The sequence below is a fragment of the Chelonia mydas genome, chromosome 5, assembly GCF_015237465.2.
Source record: "Chelonia mydas isolate rCheMyd1 chromosome 5, rCheMyd1.pri.v2, whole genome shotgun sequence".
Lineage (NCBI taxonomy): Eukaryota > Metazoa > Chordata > Testudines > Cheloniidae > Chelonia > Chelonia mydas.
Window position 1 is genome coordinate 56,452,181 of NC_051245.2, and position 26,775 is coordinate 56,478,955.

At 40.8% G+C, this 26,775-nt stretch overlaps 2 protein-coding genes across 4 annotated transcripts in view; one reads left to right on the top strand and one right to left on the bottom strand.

Moving 5' to 3' along the window:
- The first annotated feature begins 39 nt into the window (after window positions 1-39).
- The window catches only part of POLR3G (RNA polymerase III subunit G), a 40,972-nt gene continuing 14,236 nt past the window's right edge, over window positions 40-26,775 (top strand). For 2 of the 3 annotated variants that reach the window (XM_007054069.4, XM_043546615.1), the window contains exons 1-2: window positions 22,982-23,399; window positions 24,326-24,455. In XM_007054069.4, the coding sequence (XP_007054131.1) occupies window positions 23,280-23,399; window positions 24,326-24,455 (250 nt within the window). In that variant the 5' untranslated portion in view covers window positions 22,982-23,279. Of the gene's footprint in view, window positions 625-2,357; window positions 8,343-22,981; window positions 23,400-24,325; window positions 24,456-26,775 lie in introns of those variants that run through there. The other variant, XM_043546614.1, reaches the window with a different exon arrangement.
- On the bottom strand, window positions 13,092-22,901 carry MBLAC2 (metallo-beta-lactamase domain containing 2). Its single transcript, XM_007054094.4, has 2 exons — window positions 22,439-22,901; window positions 13,092-15,804 (listed from the first exon to the last, which is right to left on the bottom strand). The coding sequence occupies exons 1-2, from the start codon at window positions 22,899-22,901 to the stop codon at window positions 15,419-15,421; spliced, it is 849 nt and encodes a 282-aa protein (XP_007054156.2). The 3' UTR covers window positions 13,092-15,418.

The window sequence follows — 26,775 nt, forward strand, 5'->3', positions numbered from 1 at the left end:
CAGGGGAGTCCCCGCCTTCTAGGTAGTTTGGTTGACGTGTGCGGCTGCCGATTTTACCCAGAATGCCTCAGGGCTCAGGCTTTGCATTGGGGAAGCGGCGGTTAAATTTCAAAAGCGGCGGGAAGGCGGGTGAGAATGCCGGACGCGGCTTTGAGGCTCCTCCCTCCCGTTGGCGTCAGGCCACCCCTGCTCGGGGTTTGGGGCGGGCCAGCCTGTGACGCTCAAGAGCCTGCCGGGAGAGGCGGAGTCTTCTCAGTCAGGAGGAGGAACGCTGAGGTGGGCAGGTCCTTGTGGAGCCAGGAAGGGAGCTGGGGCACGGCGCTCAGGACCGTGACTGGATGGGAGCCGGTTAGGCACCGTTTGAACTCCTCGCCGCCGCCCCCCCCCCCCCCCCCCCCGTTGCCCCATCAGGGCTCGCACCCTCCCCGAGAGATAGGCCGGGTGGCCGCGGGCAGAGATGGGCGCAGGATACTGCCCCAGCCACCGGAATCCGCTGCCGCTACTAGTAAAGAGTTGCATAGCCCACCGGCTCTCACTGTCCTTCACTGGCTGGGGCCCGTGGAAGGCAACTGCTAGTAAAAGTCCTGGGTTCAAACCCTGCTGAAGATCGATGTGGGTGAGCAGGTAATTAAAAATAGTATCATAATGCTTATGTTTCATACAAGGGGTTCGGAATTAAGGCTGCACAGCTAGCGTTAGTTATGCCATTTGCCAACTTTTGAGCACTTTCCAATTTATTTTTTGTAAAAAGTATATATTTAAAATTACTAAACTTTTTTTTTTTTTATGCACCCACCTTTGGAGATTCATGCCCCATATGGGCCCTCCTCTTTCTAAGAAAGAATACTTTTGCATAGAACAAGAGAATTTTTGTTCTTTGTCAACATGACGTATTGCTTATGACAAAAAGCAACATACATAGCACAGTAGTAGAGTAGTACCACTCTACTATTGAATGAAATTGAACATAAAGAACACATATTGACTCACCTTTGTCTATGGGAGTAGGGTGAGCCTATTTGCTAGCACACAATTTCTGGTTCCTTGGTTTGATCTCGGAGATTTTCAACTGCAGATCAGTGTACAGTAATCAAGTCAAAAAAAAACAAAACCCACAAACCACACAGATTAGAGATGTAAGAGTTTAACTGGTTAATGATTGAACTCCACCCAGGGTCCTGGCTGCCAGCCCTGCACCACCCTCCCTGCTGCCACCCAGCATCCTGGTGTGGCCTGGGATCTGTCCCGGCTTCTGACCTGCTGCCACCCGATGTCCATCCTGGCTGCCTGCCCCAGCGGGGCTCTGCTGCTGCTGCACCTGGGCCTCTACTGCCGCCTGGCATACCAGTGCACCGAGCATTCTGGCTACTGGCCTCGCTCCCAGTTCCCTCCCAACTGCCAGCCCCATTGCCACCCGGGCCCCACGCTCTGCTGCCTCCCCTACCGGATCCATTATATGTCATATATTTTGTCAATTCAGATATATTACTTATTGGTGAAGATTATGGGATCCTAACTTGCAGGGATTTTAGAGAAACCAAGAAGCACAAGTGACCAGAGTCTTCATCTTGTAATGGCAGGAAATTGATCTTATGATCTCTGGTTACTCTTCTTTTAGATGGTGAAAATACTCCAAAGGTCCTACCAATATATCTTTGTTTTCCTGCTCCAAATACAGTAAGCAGTCAATACTATGGATGTAAGAATCACTGCAATTAGACATCTAACCCTGCGCTCCTGGTCCCTGTCCATGTCCCCGCTCCCGGAAACAGGGGTGGGGAGTGGGCAGGGGTAAGGAGGGGGCTGGCTTTCAGCACCACCACTGTTAAAAAATGTTCCTGCGCCACTGGTTCACAATGAATCTACCACACATATATATTATCTTTGTCAAGTGCTTTTATTAACAACAAAAACAGCCAGTCTTATGTGTAAAACTAAAACCCACTTTTTGGTTTAACTTTTTACATAATATCCGTGAGACGTCCAAAAACACAAAAAAACGGATTAGAATTTCAACTCTATTGCTGATTTTTTGTTAAGAAAAATTATCATGTTTACATGCTCTGGTTTCAGTCTTGTGCACAGCCGATTAACAGTAAGGCCAGCATTGAAAAACACACATTCTGCAGACACAGATGTTCCTGGAATGCACAGTTTGCCAGTTTTCCAAGCCTTGGAAAACACTGTGCATTAGCCTTCCACCACTCCAATGGACTGCATTCCAATGAAGGACAAGGCTCCCCGAAGTAATTTTCCAGTTCATTTTCTATTGCATTCTCCTTTTTGGTGTAACCTTCACCTAAAAGCATCACTACAGCACTCTTCTGAGTTTCATGCATTTTTTTCGGCCCTGGCAGGATCATTGGCTTTCATGCGATGCTCCAGAGAGTGAGAAACAGCAGCCTTGAAATCAGCAACTTTTCCATTTTCGACAGGAGCTTTGCTTCTGAGGTGAGTTTGGAGAAGACTGTTGCAAATTGGATAAATATTTGAAATTGACACTGACTGTTCAGCAGACATGACAGGTGTAGTGCATTTTAAAGTGGAAAGTACTGGTAAGATATCCTCTATGAATTGCCAGTGCTCATCTTGCAGCTGAAGCGTTCAGGCATCAGATTGTTTTGTTGCCGAGCTATCTGAAAGCAGAGCTGTTATAGTCCACCTTTGCTCACTGAGTCTTGAAAACATGTCATATACCGAATTTCAGCGAGTTTTACACAATTGGATCAGACGGTGTTGCTTAACCTGAAGCTGTGTTTGTTTTCTTTCGAGTGCTTTTGCAGCCACAGTGTTGTCGTGGAAATGTGCAACTAGTCTACTTGCAGCTGCAATAGCCGATCCACACTACTTGAAGAAAACCCATCATTAATGGCTAGCTGCAAAGTATGGGCAAAACAATTGACAGATTCCGATGTAACATACCTCGGTGTGTTGGCGAGCACAATGTTGCTTGCATTATCGTGTATGCACGCCAAGACACGGCCTGCCAGACCCCATCTTTCCACTGTAATTTAATTTTTCAGCAAGGTTTTCTACTGTATGTTGTTCTGCCATACTTTCTGTTTGTAGAACTGCAGATCAAAGCTCCCAATGTTCAATATAATGGCAAGTGACAGTCATGTAGCTTTCTGTAGTTAATGCTGTCCAGCAGTCAGTAGTGAAAGCTATTTTAACAGTGTTTTCCAATTTTTCCTGGACAGACTTCACACAGCCTTCATAGCAGTTCTCTAGTCTTGAGGATATAGTCTGTCTCACAGACACACGGTATTCAGGTACTGCAAAACCCATCAATGCACGAAAACCTGTACCCTCAATGGTACTTACGGGCAGCATATCTGTAGTGATCATGGTTAAAGCTCTGTATTTGTCATAGAGTTCACGGGCGGTAGCAGAGCTTCAGGCGTGGCGGCAGCTGGGATGCCAGGTGGCAGCAGAGCCTCAGGCATAGGGCTGGCAGCTGGGATGGACCCCAGGTGCAGGAAGCCCTGCGTAAAATGCGGGGGTGCTGCAACACCCCCGTACCCATTGTTCCCTGGGTAAACGTTTAACCGTGTAACAGATAGTATTTGAATTGGTTACACCGTTACTGTTTTTTACATGTTATTTCCATCCCTAACAGATATGTTGAGGCAAAGTGAGCAAGTATTTCAACAATTGTTTGGGACAATTTAGGGAACTCTTTTCTAACTGAGAACCAGAACTGATCAAGAAGCATAACTTTAAACTTGTCTCTCAAAATGGAATCACCAACAAGGTCAAGCAAATTCTCTTATGCAATGGCTACCCTACAGAACTTACAGTGGCACAGCTGCACTGGTGCTGTAGTTCAGACATTCTCCGATGGGGGAGAGCTCTTATATTGACTTAATTACTCCAGCCCCACAAGCAGTGGTCGGTAGGAGAGTTTCTCCCTCCCGCTGACATAGCGCTGTTCACGCTGGCGCTTAGGTCAGTGTAATTTATGTCACACAGTGGGGTGGCTTATTCACACCCCTGAGCGACATAAATTATACTGCAGTAAGTGGTAGTGTGTACATAACCTAAACCCCATGGCACCCTTAGCCTTTGCTACAAAGTCCTCTGAAAAGAGACTTAGAACCCAGACAAATTCTTGCAATTCACTTGCCTCTTTTGGGAAAATATTTGGGGAATTACATGCAAAGCTAAGACAAATGATCCAGAAAGACACAGTGCAAGTGGTGGAGAGGGTCTTGAAGTCACAGTAGCAAGGCTTGAAGTCACCAGGGGCAATAGAGGCCTCAAAAAGGCTGGGGTTCCATGTGCCACTGTTCTCAGTCTATGAGGGAAACTGCCTCTGGGAGCAATCCTGCAGGTACAGCTGGGAGGAGTTGTTCCCAGTAGCCTGTATTGTCCAGGAGCTGGACAATGTGACTGGGTGTTGGTTTGCAGTACTGCATTGCCTTCTGCCCTAATAGTAACTTGTAGGGCATTTTGGCTTTGTATTGCCACCAGGAGTTGCCTCTGCATCTTCCTGTCTTTTCTCATACTGTCTTTGGCCATGACAATGCTTTCTCTGGCAACTGTCATGCTCTCCTTTTCCACTGCAGTGATTTCCCGGGAAAGCTCTTTGTCAAATTGCCTCTCTGTCCTCAGATACTGCCTCCACCTCTGCATTTTTTTTTAATTTGTTTTGAGTGGGCACTGTGTAATGATGCCTGTGAACATTTCATCATGACTTTTCTGTTTTCTCTCCAGCTACTCAGTCACTGACAAAGTCCCTGACCTCAATGGTCTGGCCAGTACAGGTGCCACAGTGACGGGGTATTAACAAAAAGACAGTTGTTGTTCATATTTTGGGGATGGCTTTGATAGCATATTTTTAAATGCATTTCTGGTTTTACATCCCTGAGATTCTTCTCAGCTTGAGGGGGGGAACTCAAGAGATGGTAAGTGGTATGTGAATTGGGATTTTTGTCCATTCGGTATGTGCTGTTTGGCTTTGTAGTTGTACCTTGGAGATTTGGGGGGAGGGGATATATGTTCCTGGTCTTCCTTCACAGTTTTCCTGTGCCTTAGAGGTGCTTATATAGCAGGGGTGGGCAAACTTTTTGGCCCGAGGGCCACATCGGGATTGTGAAACTGTATGGAGGGCTGGATAGGGAAGTCTGTGCCTCTCCGAACAGCCTGGGCCCTGCCCCTATCTACCACTTCCTGCCCCCTGACTGCCCCCCTCAGAACCCCAAACCCATCCAACCCCCCCTGCTCCTTGTCCCCTGACTGCCCCCTCCCAGTACCTCCTGCCCCTAACCGCAACCCAGGACCCCACCCCCTATCCAACCCCCCTGCCCCCCATCCCCTGACTTCCCAGCCCCAAAACTCCGCCCCATCCAGCCGCCCCCCTGTCCCCTGACTGTCCCGCCCCCCGAGACCTCCTGCCCCTTACCCAACTGCTCCCTGCTCTCCCCGCCCCCTTACCATGCTGCTCAGAGCAGCAGGACTAGCTTATTGGAAAGCCTGGGAGGTGGGCAGGTGCAAGCTGTGCTGCCCGTTCAGTGGCATGGCTGTGGGAGAGGGGGTACAGTGGGGGGAGGGGCCGGGGGCTAGCCTCCCTGGCCGGGAGCTCAAGGGCCAGGCAGGACAGTCCCGTGGGCCGGATGTGGCCCGTGGGTTGTAGTTTGCCCACCTCTGATATATAGTATCAGAAGAGCGAGTGGGGTGAATCTAGGGGTGAGTTCTATAGTACTCCCTCCAACATTTAGGCTGTCATTACCCTGAGGTGGGTGAGGAGGAGGCAAAGTGTGACCTTTTTTAAAAAGGCAAAGGACAGACCAGTGAGAGATGCTGTGAAGTTATTCACCATGATGATTCCTCCAGAAGTGCTCGAGGAGTGGAAGGAGGAGCTTCTGACTGCAAGCTTTCCCTGGAGCGGGGGTGGGAGGCCATGCAGCTCTTCCTCATAATCTCTGAACAATTTTTCAGCCTTACCTTTTGCTTTATCTCCCCTACAGACATGTTGAATGTGCAGAGAAAAATGGATAGGGTTCTGCAATGATTGCCTGAAGCATTCACTGTTACCAGTCTGTTAGAATGAGCATTACAGGGCATTTGTAGGGGATCAGTACTGTTTGTCGCTTTTACAGGCATGCAATGTCAATGTCTACCTCATGTAAAGTGAGAACACTAACCAAACTCTTTTTCTGTAACCACTGCCTCAGTAAACATTACACTTTTCACAAAAGAATGTTTTTCTTATTTGAATCCCCTCGGGGAGGGAGGGCATAAAAACTGCAACTGTTTGCTGCCAGCCACCATTTTGAGGTGGCAAATGGGGGAGGGGAAGATATCATTTACCAAGCAAAGGGAAGGGGAAGTAAAAATAGATACATGGGCATGTGCCTTCTAGAGTGTGGTCCTGAAAATGGTCACTAACTGGGCTTCATCATGAGATAGAGGCCAATTATGTGGCCAAAGTATCCACCATTTTGAAAAGGTGTGTGGAAGACCAAGGGACAAATAGATAGCATAGGCTGATAGAGGGAGCAAGGCAGGGACCTGGGACTCAGAAAATCTTCTAGCTCACAACGCTCTAGAGTGGCTGCAGCCATAGGGCACCTCGAACAGAAGCTAGTACAACCCTATAACATAATACATTAAAATATAAATGTTAAATTATAAAAAAGACTTACATGCCAAGATTCCCTTCATAGGATCTGCCTGCTCAGTCTTGGTCAGGGTCTCAACACAGTTCCAAGAAGCTGCTCAAGGCATATTGTGGAGCTTTTGGAATATTTCCATAGCTATTGTGATAAAATGGAATCCAGGAGCCAATAGACAAAATCTGGCTGTGCTCCAGCTTATAAACAGGGGAGGGAACATCTGGTCAACTTGACCCCAGAACAGGGGAGGGCATGTAGGTAAACAGAGAGGCCAATAATGATCACCTGAAAAGTAGGGTAGGATAAGAATTGGAAGACTGTCAAAGCAGTTTTCAGCAGCATTGCCTACACATGAACAATAGACTGAATTAACTTGATTTGTAGCAAAGTTAATAACTTCAAAAGAGGACTCCAGAATTTGTGATAAATGCAGGGTCAGTGCACTATAATGAATTGCAGCCTGTGTACACAAGTGTTTTCAAATCAGATTAACTCAATTTAGTCCTGTTTAAACTCCCCATGTAAACCAAGCCTCTCTTATTATGTGGCTGAAGAGTGCCTAGCATATGGGGCCTTGATTTTAGTTGGGTCCTCTAGCAAAAGCTCTGACAGTGGGGACCAAAATGGTCTTTGTCACTATAAAATTGTGAGACTTAGCAACACTAATCATTGTTGCTGACCTCAAAAGTTTAAAAATCATGAACCAGACTCCAAAAATCATGAATATAAAAAATGATTCTGGTCTATCGTCTGATTTCTGAACTCCTAAAATTGTCGCACATGCATTGAGGATGGGCAGGAGTCCAGAAATCAGATGACAGACCAGAATCATTTTTTATTAATCATTTTGCCTCCCTTCCCTTTGGTAGGTAAATCCTGCTCCTATCCCATTTCCATTTTGTGGTCTGTCATATTGTTCCCCACTTTGCTTTTCTCTGCTTTGCCCTCAACTGCAGGCTTCCCTCCCTGCAGAGTATGGCCTTTTCTGTGCCCTCTCCTATTTTTTTTTCCTCCTTTTCCTTACTCTCTACTACCTTGTTTAATATTTTCCCCCTTACTCATGCAATCTTACACACAGTATGGAAACTAACCTCTAAACTACTGGAATAGCCCCTGCATGTTGTTGGCAGCCAATGAATAAGAGCAGCTTGAGGAACCATATATTCATTTTTCAGAACAAATCACTGAAAATGCTCTTGGATACCAGAGTGGTAAGATGGTTTGAAAATAAAGAGATGCATTCTGTAGCTATTTAGCCAAATCTCAAAATTTCTAACTTCATATGTAGTTTCATTTTCATGTTATTTTGATACATTCTTCAGAGGGATCTGCTTGCTCCCTTTCAACATCTTTTTAAATGTTACTATTGTTCTGCTAGTTATCAAAGCGACAACACTGGGAAAAGATTTCCTAAAATAAAAGAGCATGATGGTAGAACTCTAAACTGTACATATGCAGGTAAACCACCAGATGGCATGTATCTGTCACTTATTCAGTCACTTGTTATGAAATGACTGGTGAATCTTAATGAGTGAACAAATAGGCTTATAGCTAATGAACACTAAATGACTGTTTATATAGGAAGATAGGCAAGGAATAGCAGTGACAAGATACTATAATTTGGTTGTATTTTCTTTAAGGCGGTATTAACTGATTTACATAAAATATGAACTGACCAAACCATCACCATAATTTGAACCAAACATCAGTTGAAGTTCAAATAAGGTGTAGTTACTGTTTTCTAATTATTTTTCAGTTCTCCATGCTTCTGCACTTCCTGGTTCCATTTGGAAGTGAAATGCTGAAATACCACACGGGTTACTTGTTTTTGTATGATATTCAGTACAATTTTTCAGACATGAGATATTACTAAAATTACTGTAGTACTTAGGCATTAAGTACAATAATTAAGAAACACACAAAACTAGTCCTTAATTTAACTTGGGAAAATTGTTTTATTTTCCTTCATCCATAATTCCCTGCCTATACCCTTTCCTTCTCTCCTACATCTTGATTTTTCATTTCCTTTGATTGCAGCTATTTTTCAGTTCAAAGAGCAGTTGGACTAAGGTTTATTCTGATCTCTAGTAGTACATGTTCAGGACCCAGCACTGCAGATGCCTTATTTCATCATTAGCAGTGAGATTTCCTATTTTTCCAGCACAATTCTCTTGCAGAGGAAGAGATGTTCCCTGATGACAGCAGTGTTTGAGATAAAGAGAAGCTAAGATACCAGAAGTAACTGAAAAGATTACATTTTATTTGCCAATTAAAAAAAAAATTAGAGAGACTCCATGGTCATTGACTGAGGACTGCTGCAACATAATACAGTTTCTGCTGTGAAGTTACAGAACACAAGATTTAGTTTGATATAACAAAACAATACAATTTGAATGTAGAACACTGCTCAGACAAGCATCTAAAATTTCTGTACATAAAAATGTACAAATCCAGAAAGCAAATGAAATAATTGATTTTGAAAAATATGGGGAAAAAATTATGTTCCTGTTTTTAAGAGGTACTGTGCACCTGAAGCTCCTAACATTGGACCAAACCCCTGACCACTGCTGTGAAGAGCTTTCCTCCTGCTTCACAAAAGAGATGAGATGGCTGCACATAGGAAGGAAACTATATAGCAGATCAGATGACATTACCAACCCTGCCACTTGTGTGTGTTTGGTACACAATGAAGCTGAAGAAATGCTGAGAAATATTTGACACATCACCTGCGAAACAGGTGAAACTCTCTGGGATGAGGAATGGCAATAAAGAAAACTGTTCCTACTCCTAACAGTAATTGTCAGTGAAAATCCTACTGAAAATTGTGACAATGTTCATGATTCCCAGAAAGCCAGCATTTGACTGAGAAAATCTCCAACGCTTATGCAAAACCATTCAGAAAGTATTGGTAGCCATGTTTCAAGTAGGTATGACTTTTGCTGACATCTTGGATGCCCTGCAATTCAACTTCAGACCAGGGCATGGCATGGACACAGCCCCAGTAATACTAAGGGATGAAGAGAGGCCAATCTCATAATACCTGACCTCTCCACAACTTTTGACTGTCAACTGCAAGGTATTGCTGACCACTTACAAGACATTGCTGAACCAGACATCACAGCAATAGCGCTCCAACCGTTCTTTTCCAACAGGCTTAGAGTAATGATGGGAAACTGTTCCTCTTCCAGAAAAGTCTTCACTTGTGGGCTCCCACAAGGAACTATCCTGTTCCCCCTCCTCTTCAGAATCCAGGAGACCACCTGGAGAGGTGCTGAGACACGTTGGTTTCATTGCCAAAAATACACAAGCCACCCAGCTTTATTTCTGATTGTTTACAGATTCAACTGCTGTCCCCACTAACATGACACACTGGCTCCATGACAAAGACAGCTTGCTCAAACTTGTCTATATGGGGAATTATTCCAGACTAGCTCCATGGGTGGACACACTTATTCCAAAATAAGAATTTCTTATTCCAAATTAGATTTACTGGATTTATGTAATTTGGAATAAGGCACTCTTATTCTGGGATAAAAACCTCCACACATAGAATTAATCAGGAATAGTTAATCTGCTTTACATTCACACCCTCCTTCATTCTGGATTAATTTTCACATGTAGAGAAGCCCGAAGACTGAAAGGTCGGTAGTTGAAAGAGGAAAATGTTTTCAAGACATTATAGGAGATGGAATGAGTTGAATTTTACCTCTAGAAATAAGAAACATAATGTGGAAATATGCCACTGAGGCTGAAAAAAAACCTTAATTCTTGGTGGAAAATGGTAAACTTCACATACAATGCTCAGTTGAACCAAGCAACTGCATATATGATGTCTGATGCCCAAACTGAATGGATATCTCCTATTGTATCACTTGGGTTAAATGTCAACACCAGTGTGATGCAACCAATAGAACACAAAGTCTGGGCCATAAAGCAAAATCAGACATGGAAAATCGTTGAACTTGAGGCTTGTATGGAAGAACAGGGAATTGGATATATTTGTAATAACAGTGCAATTCAGCCTTATGATATACATTTAAATAAAGACAGAGCAAAATGTCATTATCAGCTAGATCCTTTCCTCCAGGTGCAGACATCTTCATCTTTTATACTGACAGAGCAGAAGGACCTAAGATGAGTCAGAGGGATTTTGGTGTGAGAGCGTAACAGTAATTTTATAAATTATTTTCTTTGAGTGTCTGGGTGGGTGTGTTAATAAAGTTTGATGCCTGTTTCTGAATGAGGAGCTCTCCCCTGCCCACTTGGCCAGTGCTCACAGGATGTATGTTTAAATATTAAGTGTTAGTGTTAAGTAAATGTTTTCTTTTTAAATCTGTGAATGACGACTTTTTCATATGTGTATATAGAGGCCATGTATACTACACTGTATTAAGTACAGGGTTAGACTAATACTAAGACTAAAAGCCTTTGAATGTGGGATCTTTATATGCATGTTACATTGAAACTACTGTATTCTCTATAACAGTGGTTCTCAAAGCGTTTTTTTTTTTTTTTTTTTTTTTTGCAGACAACCTGAAAATTGCTGAGGGTGTCAACAGCCTACTTATTGATCTTTCCAAATGTTGTTTGTACTGTTAGCTAACCATTGCAAACCGCTTTGGATAAAAGTGCTATATAAAAAAACCCTTAATTTTTGTTCTACAAATAAAAGCACATAACTTATTTTAATATCAGTAGTCTTACCTTTCTAATGCGATGGATGTGCCCCCTCTTCCCTGCCGTGACAGCCCCCAAGCTGGGGCTGGGAAGGAGGGGGCAGGTCTGCCCTGCCACAGCAGTCACTAGGCTGGGAAGCCACTGTGCTGCTGCAGTAGCCCCTGAGCTGGGGCTGGGAAGGAGGGCCGTCTCTCCCTGGCAGCCGCAGTCCTGGAGATGGGGAAAGTCACCTCTTTCTCTGGCCACCGCAGCCCTGCACGTCCCAAATTCCCCCCACCCCCTCTTCTCACCCCACTGTCCCCTCCCACCTATCCCCTATTCCCCACAAGGCCACCAGCTCATCTTATATGTGAGTCTTCTCCAGGATACAGGCACCTAATTAGTGGAACCACACCTGCATGGCTCCACTAATCAGGTGAGCGGCCCTTCATTCTCTTGTGTGTGCCCAGGCACGCACCTTAGAGGGAATTAGCTGTGGACCACCTGAATGGAGCTCACGGACCACAGGTTGAGAACCTTTGCTCTATAGGTTTTAGGTATTTTATGCAGTCTGTCTTTTATTTTGCTGTACTGCTTTATTGTGTAATTGTTAAATATAACTGTATTGTGTTTTATTAAATCCTATGTATCTTTTCTTGCTTTATTAAACTTTTTTTAAAAAAAATTCTGTTAAATAATTTAGATTTAAAAGAATTTCTGCTTGCGTCAATCCTCGAGCGGAAGGCTGTATCCGTGTCCTTTCAGGGGTTAGCAAGACTAGTTTGCTCTGGGGAGCCCTCTGCAGGTTGGACACAAGCCCCCTGGTAACACACTGGCAATTCCTTTCAGGCGGGCCACAACCTTGTTACCCTTTTGTTAAATCAGAAGCGCTATTGTAGGCTAATTTAATTGGCACCTAAAATTTAGAGTAACACATCCTCCACATCCTTTTGTTTGTGCAAAATTGTACTTCCTATTTTTTGGGGATGCTTCTTGCCAGCAGTCTTTCTAATAAAAGAAGGGAATTATATAATACAATGTTCATCTGTGTGGATTTTGCTGAAAGATTTTTTTTTTTTTTTGGTACAAACACATTACTAAAGAAAGGACCAAAATCAGGTCTTGCAGCATCTGTCCATCATGAGTAAGTTTACAGTGCAGTTCACATTATTAGGATAGAAATGTGATTACAAAATTTACATTTAATATCCTCTTCCATTTAAACAAAGATCTTAATTTTTCTGTTATTAAATAAAAATATTCAATTTAAAACATATAGAAAATATATTAAGGCACAGGAGCTAGTTATTCTATTCTACTCTGCACAGGTAAGGCCTCAGCTGGAGTACTGTGTTCTGTTTTAGGTGACACTTTACAAAAGATGTGGATAAACTGGAGAGAGTCCAGAGAAGAGCAACAAAAATGACAGTCAGTTTAGAAAACATGACTTATCAGAAAAGGTTAAAAATACTGGGCATGTTTAGTCTTGAGAAAACAGTACGTGTGTGACTTGATAACAGTCTTCAAACCGATTAAGGGCTGTTCTAAAGACAATGGGCCTATCCATTGAAGATAGGACAAAAAGTAATTGGCTTAATCTACAGCAAGGGAGACTTAGACAAACACCTTAGATATATACTTAGTCCTGCCACAGTGTGGTGGGCTGGACTGGGTGACTTCTTCCAGCCCTATATTTCTATGATTCTAAGACATATGAACATTATAACTGGACATTATTATAACACTTATTATCAGTATCCATGGCAAAATAAGATGCAATACAGTTTCCTAGAAAACAGACAGCCAACATCAATAAAGTTTTGATTGAAGACAGACCAAGTTTAATTTTTCCATAAAACCTCCACTATATTGAAAACAGCAAACTTAATTAACACAGACAGTGCTTCAGACTTTTTACAAACAATTCTAAACACCCCAAATTTTGCAATACTTAAACTTAACCGATTTTAAATATATTTAATCAAATAATGTGAAAGGGACAGTGTTAAACTCTTAAGATCAAAATCTGACAAAAAAAATATAGTCTGAGGGGGAAGGCCTCCAAATATTTTACAGAGAGGATATTACTTGCCTAACAAGTTATTTCTTATAATATAAAAATAGTTGCTATTTTAAGACCCACAACACTAGGATTTTCTGTGTATCTGGAGCAAGCAGTATACTATTAAACACCATTCCAAGACTGTGTTTATACTGGTTTAGGCAAAACTTAGTGGAGGAAGAAATCTGACAATTACTGATATTATTGATAATTACTGCTCTTTGATGCTGGCAAAACACCCAGTGAAGTCAGAATTTAATGACTCTGTAGTATGACATAGTTGATGCTGGAACACAAATTCTGTGTTTAAAACAGTACAAAACATCCTTTCTTGGCAGTTACTGAATCAAGGGGTCCACAACAGCTGCTGCAAGTCACCCAGACAATTCAATGTAAACCCAAGCTTCTTTGGTAGCTACAATATGCTTCTTCAGGCATTCTGAATTTTCTGCTTCCACAACAGTTCTCAAACTGCCAACCTGCCTGCTTTTCAGACTAATATTTAGACTGGAATGAGCATATGCAGATAAGAGCAAATGTCAGTCAACTGAAAAGAAGAGAGGCCATGATCCGAAGTTTGTTTTGTGGCCCTTCACTGAGTGACTTTCTTTTCAGGCCCATTTTTTTGTCTCTTATCTCTGGTATTAAAGAAAGTAGCAACTGGGTTAAATAGTTCTTCCTGAACTAACCTCAGAAATGAAACTATCGTTCCTTCACATAATCATATAAAGGAATTTAGATTTCTTCCTCAAACAAAAACCAGAACACATAATTGCTAACTTGCCCTCTGACTAGCCACGGTCTGGTGGATCTGTTCTGCCCACTTACAGTTTTGCTCCAGCATACATTAAATAGGCACTGTTAAAATCTAAATAAATGTGTCATGCCTTTATTAAACTCTATATGCAGTGCTGCTTTTGGTGAAGAATATATGAAGTAAATAGCCATGAGAGGAGAGATGATTTACATAAGATCTTCACTTCCATAACTTCTGGGCAAGAGTGCTTATTAATTTGTGATTAGTTTCCATGGCAGACCATTCTTTCTCCCAAAATTTACGTTAGGTCAGAAAGGCCACAGATATTTTCTTCTGAATAGAGCCCAAAATATAGTTTGGTATGATCACATAAAACCATCTCTTCGCATAAAGTCAATTGCAAACAAAGAAGTAGGTTAATTTTTAAACTCCTCTTAAACGTAGTGGATAAAAGAAATTTGCTAAACTGGAAAAACAAAATTTGAAAACTAAACACTGTCAAACTTGTTAGGAAGATAAAATATATATAAAAGTAATCAGACAGTGTCCATTTAAAATAGTATCTATATTCTATTTAAATTGTTAAATAATTATGCACATATAAACTAACTTGTTTAACATCATTTAAAACAACAAACACGTCAATTTTAATGAAGAAATGATGATATATCTTAGCAATTTTCATGGATGCATTTAATCTATTTTAGGAACAGAGACTCAAATGCAATGCACTTCTTCAAAAAGCAACAATATGTACTGAAACACTTTATAAACAAATAGTAAACAGTTCAAGTTACATTCACTTTAAAAGTAATAAACTAAATGTACTGGATTTTGAATTCAGTACTATAGGACAATGGAATGTTACAGCTATCTTTTCAAATATAGCACTAACAGCTAAATTACATTTCAGCCATTTTTAAAGTACACTTTAAACACAAATTGAGCCTTTAACCTAACACCACATAAAAAAAAAAGTTACGTTTCAGGCACGAATGTCAAACTTTTCATTTTGGCATATCATATGTATCCATCAGAATAATATCAAAAATAAAACAATATATTTCCAACCGCAGTCTAATGGCATTCATAATCCATGTGCAAACATGCCTTGAAAAACAGAAAGAAAAGATAATTCGCATAGGTATAGCTTGTGTTAATTTTATAAAATAAAAATAAAATAAGCAAAAATAAAAATCTTTATGGATCATTCATTATCACCCTGCCTTTTCTTTAATAACGCACTGCTTTTGTTTGCTTTTTATCAACACTAGCTCAGAAGCCATTTGGTTTTACAACAGCTGATATTAACAAAATGAACTGACACTAAGAAGTGACTCTAGAATTTGTCACACGAAGAGCTAAACTTGCAATGGACCTCATGGCACAGGTAGAAATTTTGTGACAAACTCCAGCTTTTGAAATGTAGTTGGAAGCTAAACGATACAGCCTTTCAGCTCCAAAGGTGTTAAAATGCCCTGGAAGTACCTTCTCCACAAGGCCTCTGTCCACTAATTCTATAAGACGCTCACAAGTTGTGACATAATCACTTATCTTGCTGTAGGGAAGCCAGTCAATCATCGATCCATCATAAACAACATCTCCGCTGAACAATATCTTCCGATCTCTGTCGTGTAAGCAAATACTTCCTCTTGAATGACCAGGCATATGCATGACAGTCAGTTGTCGGTCACCAAGGTTGATCACATCCCCTACAGATTTAAATATATTAAGGGATAATATATAAATATGCATTTATTATGCATTGTAAGCCAAAACCAAAGTGTATACAGCGGTCTATGCAGTAAGCAAATTATATATCCTCTAAAAAGACCAAACATTGTAAAGTAAACGTGGAATGGGACTTAATTTTTAATCAGGTGATCTGAACTATAAAGAAATTTGGGCAGAAAGAAACACACATTCTAAAAATCTACTGATTTCCCAACTTCGGTTTTTCTTGCATTTTTAATACCGAGCTTTTTATGGTCTATAAAAATTTATTGTTCTTTAGCTCTCTCTCTGGACTCCAACACAGTTATTTTGAGATCTGCAGTGACAGAACAATGTAAGTGATTACAATGGAAGCAAGACTGGCTCCCAAATATACTACTTTTCAGAATACCAGTATTGACTAAGATATACGAAATTAAAGGAAAGTTGTAGTCATATTTTAGTTCATATTCAGAACAGATTTTTAAGAACTGTTTCACTATCACCACAGCTATGAATGTTTTTTTAGTGAAATAGCCATTGCATTGATAGTTTCAGCAGAAGCTCAAGTTGATGATGTAGAACTGGTTAGACAGTATAGCTAATTCAGCATTTGAAAGTTGATATTCTATTCATTTTTAAAAAAATATCTCTAATTTAAAAGAAGTGGTTAAAAGTAAGATTTACAACTTCAAAGCCTAGACTATGAGAGGAGGGACAGATATGACTTATTTCAGCAAGTACCTCCATACAAACTGCTGATTAAAGAGTGATATTAAGTAATTCTTAAAGGAAATTCCATCATCTTCCACAACCTAAAGGATGGCAATCATAATACAGGACCTTCGTAATGACTGTGCTGAAGCTAATTTAAAATAAGAAGGATTTTCAACACGCCATCATGCACTTGGTCAGAGGTTCTCAACTCTGGTCCACCACTTGTTCAGGGAAAGCCCCTGGCGTGCCAGGCCAGTTTGTTTACCTGCCACGTCTGCAGGTTCGGCCGATCGCGGCTCCCACTGGCCGCGATTCGCCGCTTTAGGCCAATGGGGGCTGCAGGAAGGGCAGCCAGCACATCCCTCGGCCCGCACCGCTTTCTGCAGCCCCCATTGGCCTGGAGCTGCGATCGGCTGAACCTGCGGACGCAGCAAGTAAACAAACCGGCCCGGCCCGCCAGGGGCTTTCTCTGAAGAAGCGGTGGACCAGAGTTGAAAACCTCTGCACTAGGTAGTCCAAAAACTAAGGAGAAATCACAAAACATCTAGTCCTAGTCAGGGAAGTGAATGGGAACCGAAGAACCAGTTCATACCAGTATTTTTACTTGAACTAGAAACAAATCTGAACCATAAATTTATCCTACCTACTGAACCTGAACTTTAAAATAAATTATTTGGGTTTCTAGTTAAAATAAATGTTTCACTTTTTTTTAGGCTTACTATTTTAAAAACTATTGTGATCTTACTTTATAAAACAAGACAACAAAATAGTAAATAGGCATACCAGAAGGCATACTTCCACTGAGACTAAAATTTGATTTGAACTGGCTCAAACCAGTAATTGAACTGTTATTTTTGTTTGGTGGCTTGAACTGGAACCAAACCCAGACACACCGAATGCAAATGAACCCAAACATGAATTGAACCAAAATAAATACTGGTTCAACTCTGGCTCTGATAACCGGCTAGCACAAGAGAAATCTAGTCAGCACTACGGAAGTTATATGCTTGATTAGAGGCACATAACACCTCTGAAAGTCAGGCCCTAAAATGACAGCATTTTGCATCTGTGTTGTAGCTGTTTGGGTTACACTTATTACTAGGGCCCTACCAAATTCATGGTCCATTTTGGTAAATTTCAGTCATTACATTTTAAAAAGCATGAATTTCACTGTTTCAGATATATAAATCTTAAAGTTTATGGTGTAATTATAGTTTTAAATACATATTCATGATTTGTAAACATGTAAAGCCCTTAAATCAGCGTTTCTCAAACCGGGGGTCCTGACCCTAAAGGTGTCACAAAGCTATTGTGTCTGTGTGGGGGGCATGGGCATTACCACCCTTACTTCTTCACAGCTGGGCAAACAGAGAGCTGGCCAGGTACCCAGCTCTGACGGCAGCACAGAAGTGAGGGTGCCATGCTATTGCCACCCTTACTTCTGCGCTGCTGCTGGCAGTGGCGCTGCCTTCAGAGCCGGGCTCCTGGCCTGTAGTCGCCATGCTCTGGCAATTCATCTCTGAAGGCAGCATAAAAGTAAGGGTGGCAATACCGTGACACCTTTACAATAACCAGATTTTCTGGGGGAGACTAGATTTTCATGGCCGTGAATTTGGTAGGGCCCTACTTATCAGTGCTGCTATGCCAGGCCAAAGGTTTGAGATCTCACCATTATCACAACATTAAAACTTGAAGCAGATTTGACTACCCTGTGCATAGCATAGGGAAACAGTATTGTCTCTACCTGAACATTTGTTGCCAAGTTAGTTAGTTTCAAGTTATTTGGGGGGCTATTGGTGTTATCCTCAAAAGGGAGTTTGACTATGCATGGAAGGCCTAGATAATAGTTTAATAGCATGAACACTGATGATTTTATATAAAAGATACAGAATGTCCAAAGTGGTGAACCAGATGGTAGTGGCGATGAGGAAGTTGGAGCTGTGAAGTGCTCCAATGGGCTTCCCAGACCCAAAGTAACATCATACTAGAAAAAAAAATGAAAGAAGAGGGTAGAGAAATGGACAGCATGTAACAGCCCAAATTCAAAGAGGGGGAAAGCACTTGCAGAATTAAGGCACAGTCATCAGAATGGCTTGAAGAAAATGAAGTACACCAGGAGTGTAGGAACAAAAAATGCAAGGATAAAACAAAGACAATTTAGGCTAAAAATTCAGTGAGATTTTAGACAGGATAAATAAATTAAAGTGGCATTAGTAGTCTGAGAGATTAGATATGACTAATGTAAATGGAAAAATTAAACTCAATTGTTAGGGCTGATAAATTACATCGGTCACAAAATTCAGAGCTAAAGTTTCTAACAGAATGTTAACTCTGGCTTGTTGCATACCTTGTATATTATGGTATACAATTTGTTATCCAACATTGCTATTTTACACATACAAACATCAATAAAAAATAGTACATACATGTAAAATGGCTAAATTGATGCTGTTTCAGAAAAATCAGAGTTAAGGTTTCCAACTGCTGCAATGTTTTAAGTTCCCTGAGACTCTGTCAACATTTTCAGAGCTGATAAGACTCTTAATTTGCCTTACTCTACTCTCGTATCTGGATGAAGTGTAATAAACTTTGCAGAGTGCTTCTGATGTTTTTAGTTTTTTGTTTGTTTTTTTTTAAATCTGCAATTCAGCTCTTGCAAACAAACAAAAAACTACTCTTCATAAGGCACAATATCAGCATGGAGGTTATCACAAAGGTTCTAGGGCCAAGGAGTTCAAATAATCCAAATACCGTGGTATTGGTTTCTTAAAAAGAGAATGGTGCCTATTAAAACTAAAATCATTCAAATAGAGGGAGAAGAGAAGCGTTCACACTTTAACAACAAATTCAGACAAGATAAGGAAAAACAGTTGAAACTGAATAACATATATACTAAGTGGGATTTTAAATAGGTATAGAATAAGAAAAGGCTAGACAGTGTAGTCAACAGGTGATTACACAGCTAAAAGTTGACTTCCCCAACTTGTACCACTCACCACTTTCCAGAAATAAAGGTTTTGTATTGCTAGAGTGGAGGGGGCAGCACAACAATCCAACTAAACATAATTTATTACAATTTTAACTCTTCAAAAATTTTAAACTATTACTTCCAATATGGAGAAATCAATCCCCAGTTTTAATTATTTTCATATACACACTAGTTTTATAACAAGTTTTATAACAAGTTCTCTTATCAAACTATGCAGAGACATTACTCACCCAACATCTCTCCCTCTCTACTATAAAGTATTCAAAAAGGAGGAAAACTAGTAATGTTCTCTAAGGTCAATAGGGATATTTTAACTGTACAAACAAATACATCATTTGCACCTAAATACATTGTGGGAAGGGGGGTATTTTTGTTTTATTAAATGAAACATAGTGCCCTACTTCACCCAGTGGAAGAATCAAATAATTTTAAAATGTTTTATTGCTACAACTATTCCAGACTGGTCTATATAATCTTCTTTATTTAATATTTTACCACAAATATGTTTTTATACAGTATTAAAAAGGGGACAGATTACAGTCACCTGAGGAGAAGGCTGGATATTATTTTTTCCTTTACAGAAATCTTCATAATTAAAATACAACAACATTGCATACCACAGTTCCTTTTATTATGTTCAAGAACAGTCTGGGAATTAAATCCAATTAGATCTCCAATCTGCTTAAATTTTTACAAAATTAGGCAATCTATTTCATTAGACATTTGCTATTAGCATTTTGAAAGAACTATCATATCACAGTAACTAAATACTACTTGCAGAAATGAAAAATAGTTATACTCAGTAGGCTGAAGTATGCAACTCAAAAGCCCCCCCGGTTTCAGATATTTACCAGCTCCTTGTTTTTATCTTGTGAGATTCCATTTTCTTTCAAAATGAAGGTTGCAGCCCAAACAAGCCTCATCAGGAAGACAGTCCTAACTGACAATCATCTGTGATATAGTTTATAACAGATTTGAAACCTTATTTTTCACTGCACATTCTCTACCAGTTTTATTTGCTGTTGGGGAAGGAAAAAAACTAAATTTGCTTCCTTTGCTCTGAAATCAGTGGGAGCAAAATATAGGTATACCTCTTATTCATTTTGTGAATACGATAGAGGGAGATTTCTCAGTATAAAATAATTAAGGAGGGGGAGTGGAGGCTTTGGAATCTCAGCTCTTCCCCACTCTTATCTGTAAGACAGTTCCTTCCAATGCCCATCCAATGAAAAAAAACACAACTCCAAACATAAAAGCTAACACAGGTCAAAAGAGATTCTGAAAGAAAATTCACCATGAAATATTCATATTAACAACAGATAATGTTGAATTATTACTTCCATCATGAAACTGTACATCAGGGGTAATCAATTATTTCTTGTCAAGGTCCAAATTTCTTGGTCAAGGTATAGTCAAGGTCCAGAGAAAATAATACAAAACCAGCAATGAAAATAAAAAGATTTTGCAATTTGTTCAAAAGCATCTGACAGTCCAGTTTTGTCCCCCGGGCTGCCTATTGACTACCCCTGCTCTACATGATGGGAGAATGCATCATCACATCATCTCCAAATTATTGGTGACTGAGACAATTCTCGCCTTAGATCCAGATTCTGTTCACCCTCAGCGAAAAGTCTTCCTGTAACAGAAGAGACAAAAGGGAGGGGTGATACTATTCCTGGCAGTGTTGTCTGCTCCTGATTTGCCTGCTTCCCATCGGAGAGGAAAATACTTAGTCTGTTTTTATCTAGCTAGATCAAAGAGGAGCATTATAATTTTTTTCCTCTGTTCCCCAGAGGTCTTGCAGGAAAGTCAGAATTATAACAGATGTGGAAGAATAATTTTTGCCTTATTTAGTTGATAAAAATTATTTCCATTAGTAAACCATAGACCTGATTCTCCACTACCCTGCACCCTGTGCAGTCATTCACATTAGTGAAAAGTGGGTGTAAAACAATACCAAAATCAGAATTCTCTCATACTTATATTGCTAGTAGCATTTTACACCTTCTTTGCAGAGGTATAGAAGACTGACAAAGCCAAGGCTGCAGATAATCAAGCCCTTTAGCTGATACCTGAGGTACACTGATGCATAGGCACTATACAGACATGCACCATAAACATACATCCTGATGCATTATGTATGATTCACTTCATATAAATTGACTGATTACTACATGTAGTACAAACATATATGAATACACCACAGATAGAGCATATCATATCCACTGATGCCCTTTATATAAAAAAATGTTTTATATGTGAGTGTCATACAATATACTAACACTATAAACGTGAGGTATATATTTAGATACATATAAACATGATGCACTGTATATAAGCTGATATTTAATCTAGAAGCACTAAACACAGGTGAACTGATGCAAGTATACAACAGATGTGAACACATGGACATAAATTAAAGACACAAACGCAGCATATGCACACCTCCCACATACAGTAGTGCATACAGTCTTACATAGATGTACTTTCTTATCCCCCAAAAACATACAGAGTAAGGCACGCACATGCAGATGAACCTCCCCCCAACTCTCCAGACATTCACATGCTGGGTATCCGTGTAGATGTACTATACAGATAGTGCATCACTGTGTGTTGTACCTAAACCCCGTTGCCTTACTGAGATGCACAACTCACCATCTTAGCCCCATTTCACTTACACACAGACACACACACACACGTAGGCGCTGCTGACCTACAGAAGTGCCCAGCTCAACCTCTACGTGTGTGCCAGCAAACGCACGCACACATGCCCAGCAGAACACAAACAACTCACTCGCCTTACACAAACCCTTGTAAAGACCCCAGCGCAAGTGCCCCAAGGAGCTGTCTCTGCTTCCCTCGCTCCCACTCCTCGCACACACACACATCCCGGCCGGGCGGCGCGGGGCGGCCCGCCTGTCCCTTACCCTCCTGCAGGACGTGGGTGGGCTGCACGGGCTGCACTCGGAACTGCCGGGCGCTCCAGCCCGGGCTGGGCGGCCGCACCACCTCGCTGTCCGACAGCCAGGTGACGGTCTCGTAGTTGTCCCCGCGGAGCAGCGCGCCCGCCTCGGCGCTGTGCACCGCCACCTCGTCGAACTGGTGCAGCCCGCCCGCGTGATCGAAGTGTACGTGGGTGGCCACGGCCAGCAGGGGCCTCCTGTCCCCGCCCTCCGCCTCCCCGGGCCCGGCGCCCGGCCGCAGCAGCCCGGCCGAGTGGAGATAGTCCGGCAGGCTGCGCAGCCCCAGGCCGGTGTCGATCACCACGTCGCGCTGCGAGCCCCGCACCAGCCAGATGTTGGCTCGGTTGCCGGACTCGTAGAACCGCTCCTGGATCCAGTAGATGCCGCCGCCCAGGGGCTTGTGGGCGAACCACTCCAGGGCCGACATGCCGGGCCGCACACAGCCCCGCACTGAGGCCGCCGCCGCCGCCCCCCGGGGAGGAGCCTGCGCGGCGCCGCTACCCACTGCGGGCTGCGGCAGCAGAGCCGGGGGCGGGGCTGGCTGACACGTGTTCCCATCTTTTTTAAGTTCTCAGTTTTAAAACAGCCTCCGTTTTGATTAAAAATGAAAAATGGAGTCTTGAGTCCACTTTGATTTCCAGACAGAAATAACTTTTTTCCAAGCTGGAGATCATAATTGATCTGAGTCTTGCAATTGAAAAATACCTTTTCTTAGTCTTTGACTTTTTTCCATCTTAATTTTGGCTTTATTTTTTGTGATACAACTAGAATCTAACAAAGGGTGTAATATTTCCAGTAACTCCAAATGGCTGGGTCAGGGAAAGGAAGAGGACGTGCTGCATTTACTTTCAACATCGAGGCTATTGGCTTTGCCAAAGGTGAAACGCTACCTGAAGTAGCATTCAAGCCCCGTCCACTGTTTCCTGTAAGTACAGAAGCATAATTTTAAGAGCATGTTGCATGTCTGTGTACTGTGTTTCATATTCCTATTCAGGTAATGAGGTGAACTGTTAAACATGTGGAAAAATCCTAAACACTATCAGTCAGTTTTGAAAGTAACTAGTCCATGTAACCATGTGCTCCCAGTGATAGAAACCTCAACAGCAGAGTCTATATAGGCAGGATTCAGGTATTTTACACTGTTGTCTGATGATAGTATAAACAGTCTGAGTCTTGTTTATACTACAACCTCACTGTTGCTATCATCAATGGAGCTGCACTGTGAGAGGCTTACAGATCCCATGTTCTCTAATGTAGACAAGGCCACAGCGGGAAGAGACTTTTTTGTTCTTGACAGCAGATATGTTAAATTGTATTAGACTGTCCATGAGGTAACTAGCATGATTTAAAAAAAAAAAAATCAGAACCCATTGTTTAGATTAATCATGTTTAGCACAGATCCAGCTGTATTTTGGGAAGAGGTATTGCTGAAGTTGTTCTCTGACTTAAGATAGCAGCAAGAGGTTCAGAGCAGCTTAAGTCAGCCTTTGGAGGGCTAGTGGGGTGGATGATGATTTTCACCTTGCTGCACTGATCTAAAGTCAGTTGAATTAGAATTTTGTTTTTTAATAGTCAAGAAAATGTTTTAGATACTTGTTTTCTTTCTTTCTTTCCTAATAGAGATTTTCATGGATGGATACATTAAAAAGAAATAAATCCTTTTTACAATTTGACTGAAAAATATGCTTTATAAAGTTCTGAACATATTGTCAAAATACAATACAATACATTTGCAAACTAGCATAATACAGAATCTAACCCCTCTATAACTAGCACATTTTTTCTGCAGCTTTTTGTGTTGCTGTATGTGTTGGATATTAGCATAATAATGCACCTTAATAATTTACACAGCCAACAGATTTTAAGCCAGTGCCTCTGAAAATGGGAGAGGAAGAGGATTATATGTTGGCCTTAAAGCAAGAATTTAGAGCAAGTATGAAAAAAATGCCTTATTTTATGCGAAACGAAGATGAAAATCAAGGTTTGTTCTGCATAAATGTAATTTTTAGAACAGCAAAATGTATTTGTGTATGAAAAATGTAATAATTAGCACTTTATATGTTCAGGCTGTAGTACTGATACTGAATAGTGAAACTTTTGCACCTAGGAGAATTACAAGTAATGCCTACATTTGCTGTAACTAAAAAGTAGCATATGTGTTTGGGAGAAGTCTGTTCTTCTCAATTTGTTTTGTTTGTGTATTTGACAACTCTGTTTAGTCAGTCAGTTTCTTCCTTGCTGAAAATGCCTTTATAATCATTAACAGTAGAGCACAGAATCCTCTATATAAATACATTTTTAAAAAGCCCAGGTTCCAATAAGGACCCTTTAAACTGTAGCCAGATTATTTTAAAATATTATATACCAATTAAAAATAATCAGTTAAAGGTTACTCTATCACGGCCCAAATTAGTCAGTGCTCCATTGTAAACTTCACAACATCCCTGAAAGACAGGTAGGTATGATAAGTAGTTTTACAGATGGGAAAGCTGAGAAGGACAGAGGTGAAGAGATTTACCAATGCTTGAATCAGTGGTGGAGGTGGAATTAGAAATCAGGAATTCCTGACTGCCAGCCTTATGCGTGTTTCACCTAGACCATAGTATCTGTCCCCCCTTTTTTAAACCTTTATAAAACTGCAATTTAATTTTGAAAATATTTGTTGTCTTTCTCAGTGTTGGCTGACATATTGTATTTGACATCCAATACATATGTTTTACCTTTTCGTTAGTTTGTTGATAAGCGTTGTTTAAATCAAAGCTTCCAAGTCTTTGAAAATTGCATTGAGGAAAACAAAGGACCCAAGTACCTCCCAGCTTCACTGCAGGAGTATCAAAAATCTAGCAATCACAGAAGGCTGTCATTATTCAGAGTGGATTTTTTCCCTATTCAACCTTTTTTGTCAATTCCACCATCTTCCTGTGAGCCTAGCCTGACTGCCAAGTATGGTAAATGATGTTGGCTGGGGACTGTAAGGAACACAGAAATTACCATACTCAATCATACTCAACCGAAGGTCCATTTAGTTTAGTATCCTGTGTCTGATGGTGGCCAGCACCAGATATTACAGACAAAGCTATAAGAATCCTGCAGTAGCAGATGATCTAATCTCTGTTTCTCCTTCCAGAAGTTAGACCCATCAGCACACCTGACCCTGATTATCAAATACACAGTCATTAAGTAGTCAACTGGTGAAAGACGTATTTCACTCCTTTTTTGTTTTCTTGGCTTAAAATGACCAAATGCTCTTATGAAATGCTTTAAAATGGCAAAGGTGGCAAAAGAAAGATGTGGGAGAGAATATTGCATCTTGGCAATATCACTCGTGGATAATATTTTGTAGTATGATTTTTATTTTTTATAATGTTAATATACATTTTAGGCTGTGGAATACATGATTTGATCTGTTGGATTCAGGAGCTTAATTTTAATTCTTGTTTATTTGGGATATGGTGGGAAATTATGTGTGGGAACTGGGGTAACATCCATCAACTGAACTGAGAAGATATTATTTAAACACAAGTGTATTCTGTTGCCTGCTACTTATCGTTACTATCAGTCATGCTGAAAAATATTGTCCATCCTGCTTTCTCCTGAATGAAAATGAATGATAACTTTTGAAACATTTTAATTAGCTTGAAGATAGGTGCCTTTACAAACTATGAAGGCCTGGTCTACAGCTAAAACTTAGGTCAAGCTAATTAGGTTGCTCAGGGATATGAAAAACTGTAGTTAAGCCAACCCAAACCCCATTGACCTACCTACTGCCTCTTGTGGGGGTGGATTACTACAATAATGGAAAAACTCCTTTCATCACTGTAGTAAGTGTCTATGCTACGGTGGCATAAGAGAAGCTGTGCTGCTGGGTTTGGATTTGCCAAGTAGCTATGGTTGATTAAGATCAGTTACTGTTGCACACAGATTTTACTACATATGTTAGCCAGGGTGGATAAAAATCAATGATTTAAAAAAATAAAATTGGACTTTTTTGATAAAATGCTTTTTGAGGAAAAAACCTATCCAAAGATACATTATAGCTCAAAGATATCTTATCATGGAATAAGGATTATAAATTCTAATTCTGTAGTATGAGACAATATATTCATGTAATGTTTAAGCAAAGTTTTGTAAATGAGCTCCAATAGTTCATGGATTAGGGATCCAATCTTATGGGTTCCACAGGCTTCTGTGTAGATTATTTAGGTTAATCTTTCTATCTACCCAATGGGACTCAGTGCTCAGTCTAGAAGATACCATCAGATATGTTTAGTTTTGCAGTTCTCAAACTGTGGATTTGTGTC

What these genes read in the sequence shown, in the direction of transcription:
- MBLAC2 (XM_007054094.4), bottom strand. Translation starts at nt 22,901, where the DNA reads ATGTCGGCCCTGGAGTGGTTCGCCCACAAGCCCCTGGGCGGCGGCATC. An exon ending in CACCCACGTCCTGCAGGAGG is followed by an intron (nt 15,805 to 22,438) that starts GTAAGGGACAGG and finishes TTAAATCTGTAG; the next exon opens with GGGATGTGATCAACCTTGGT.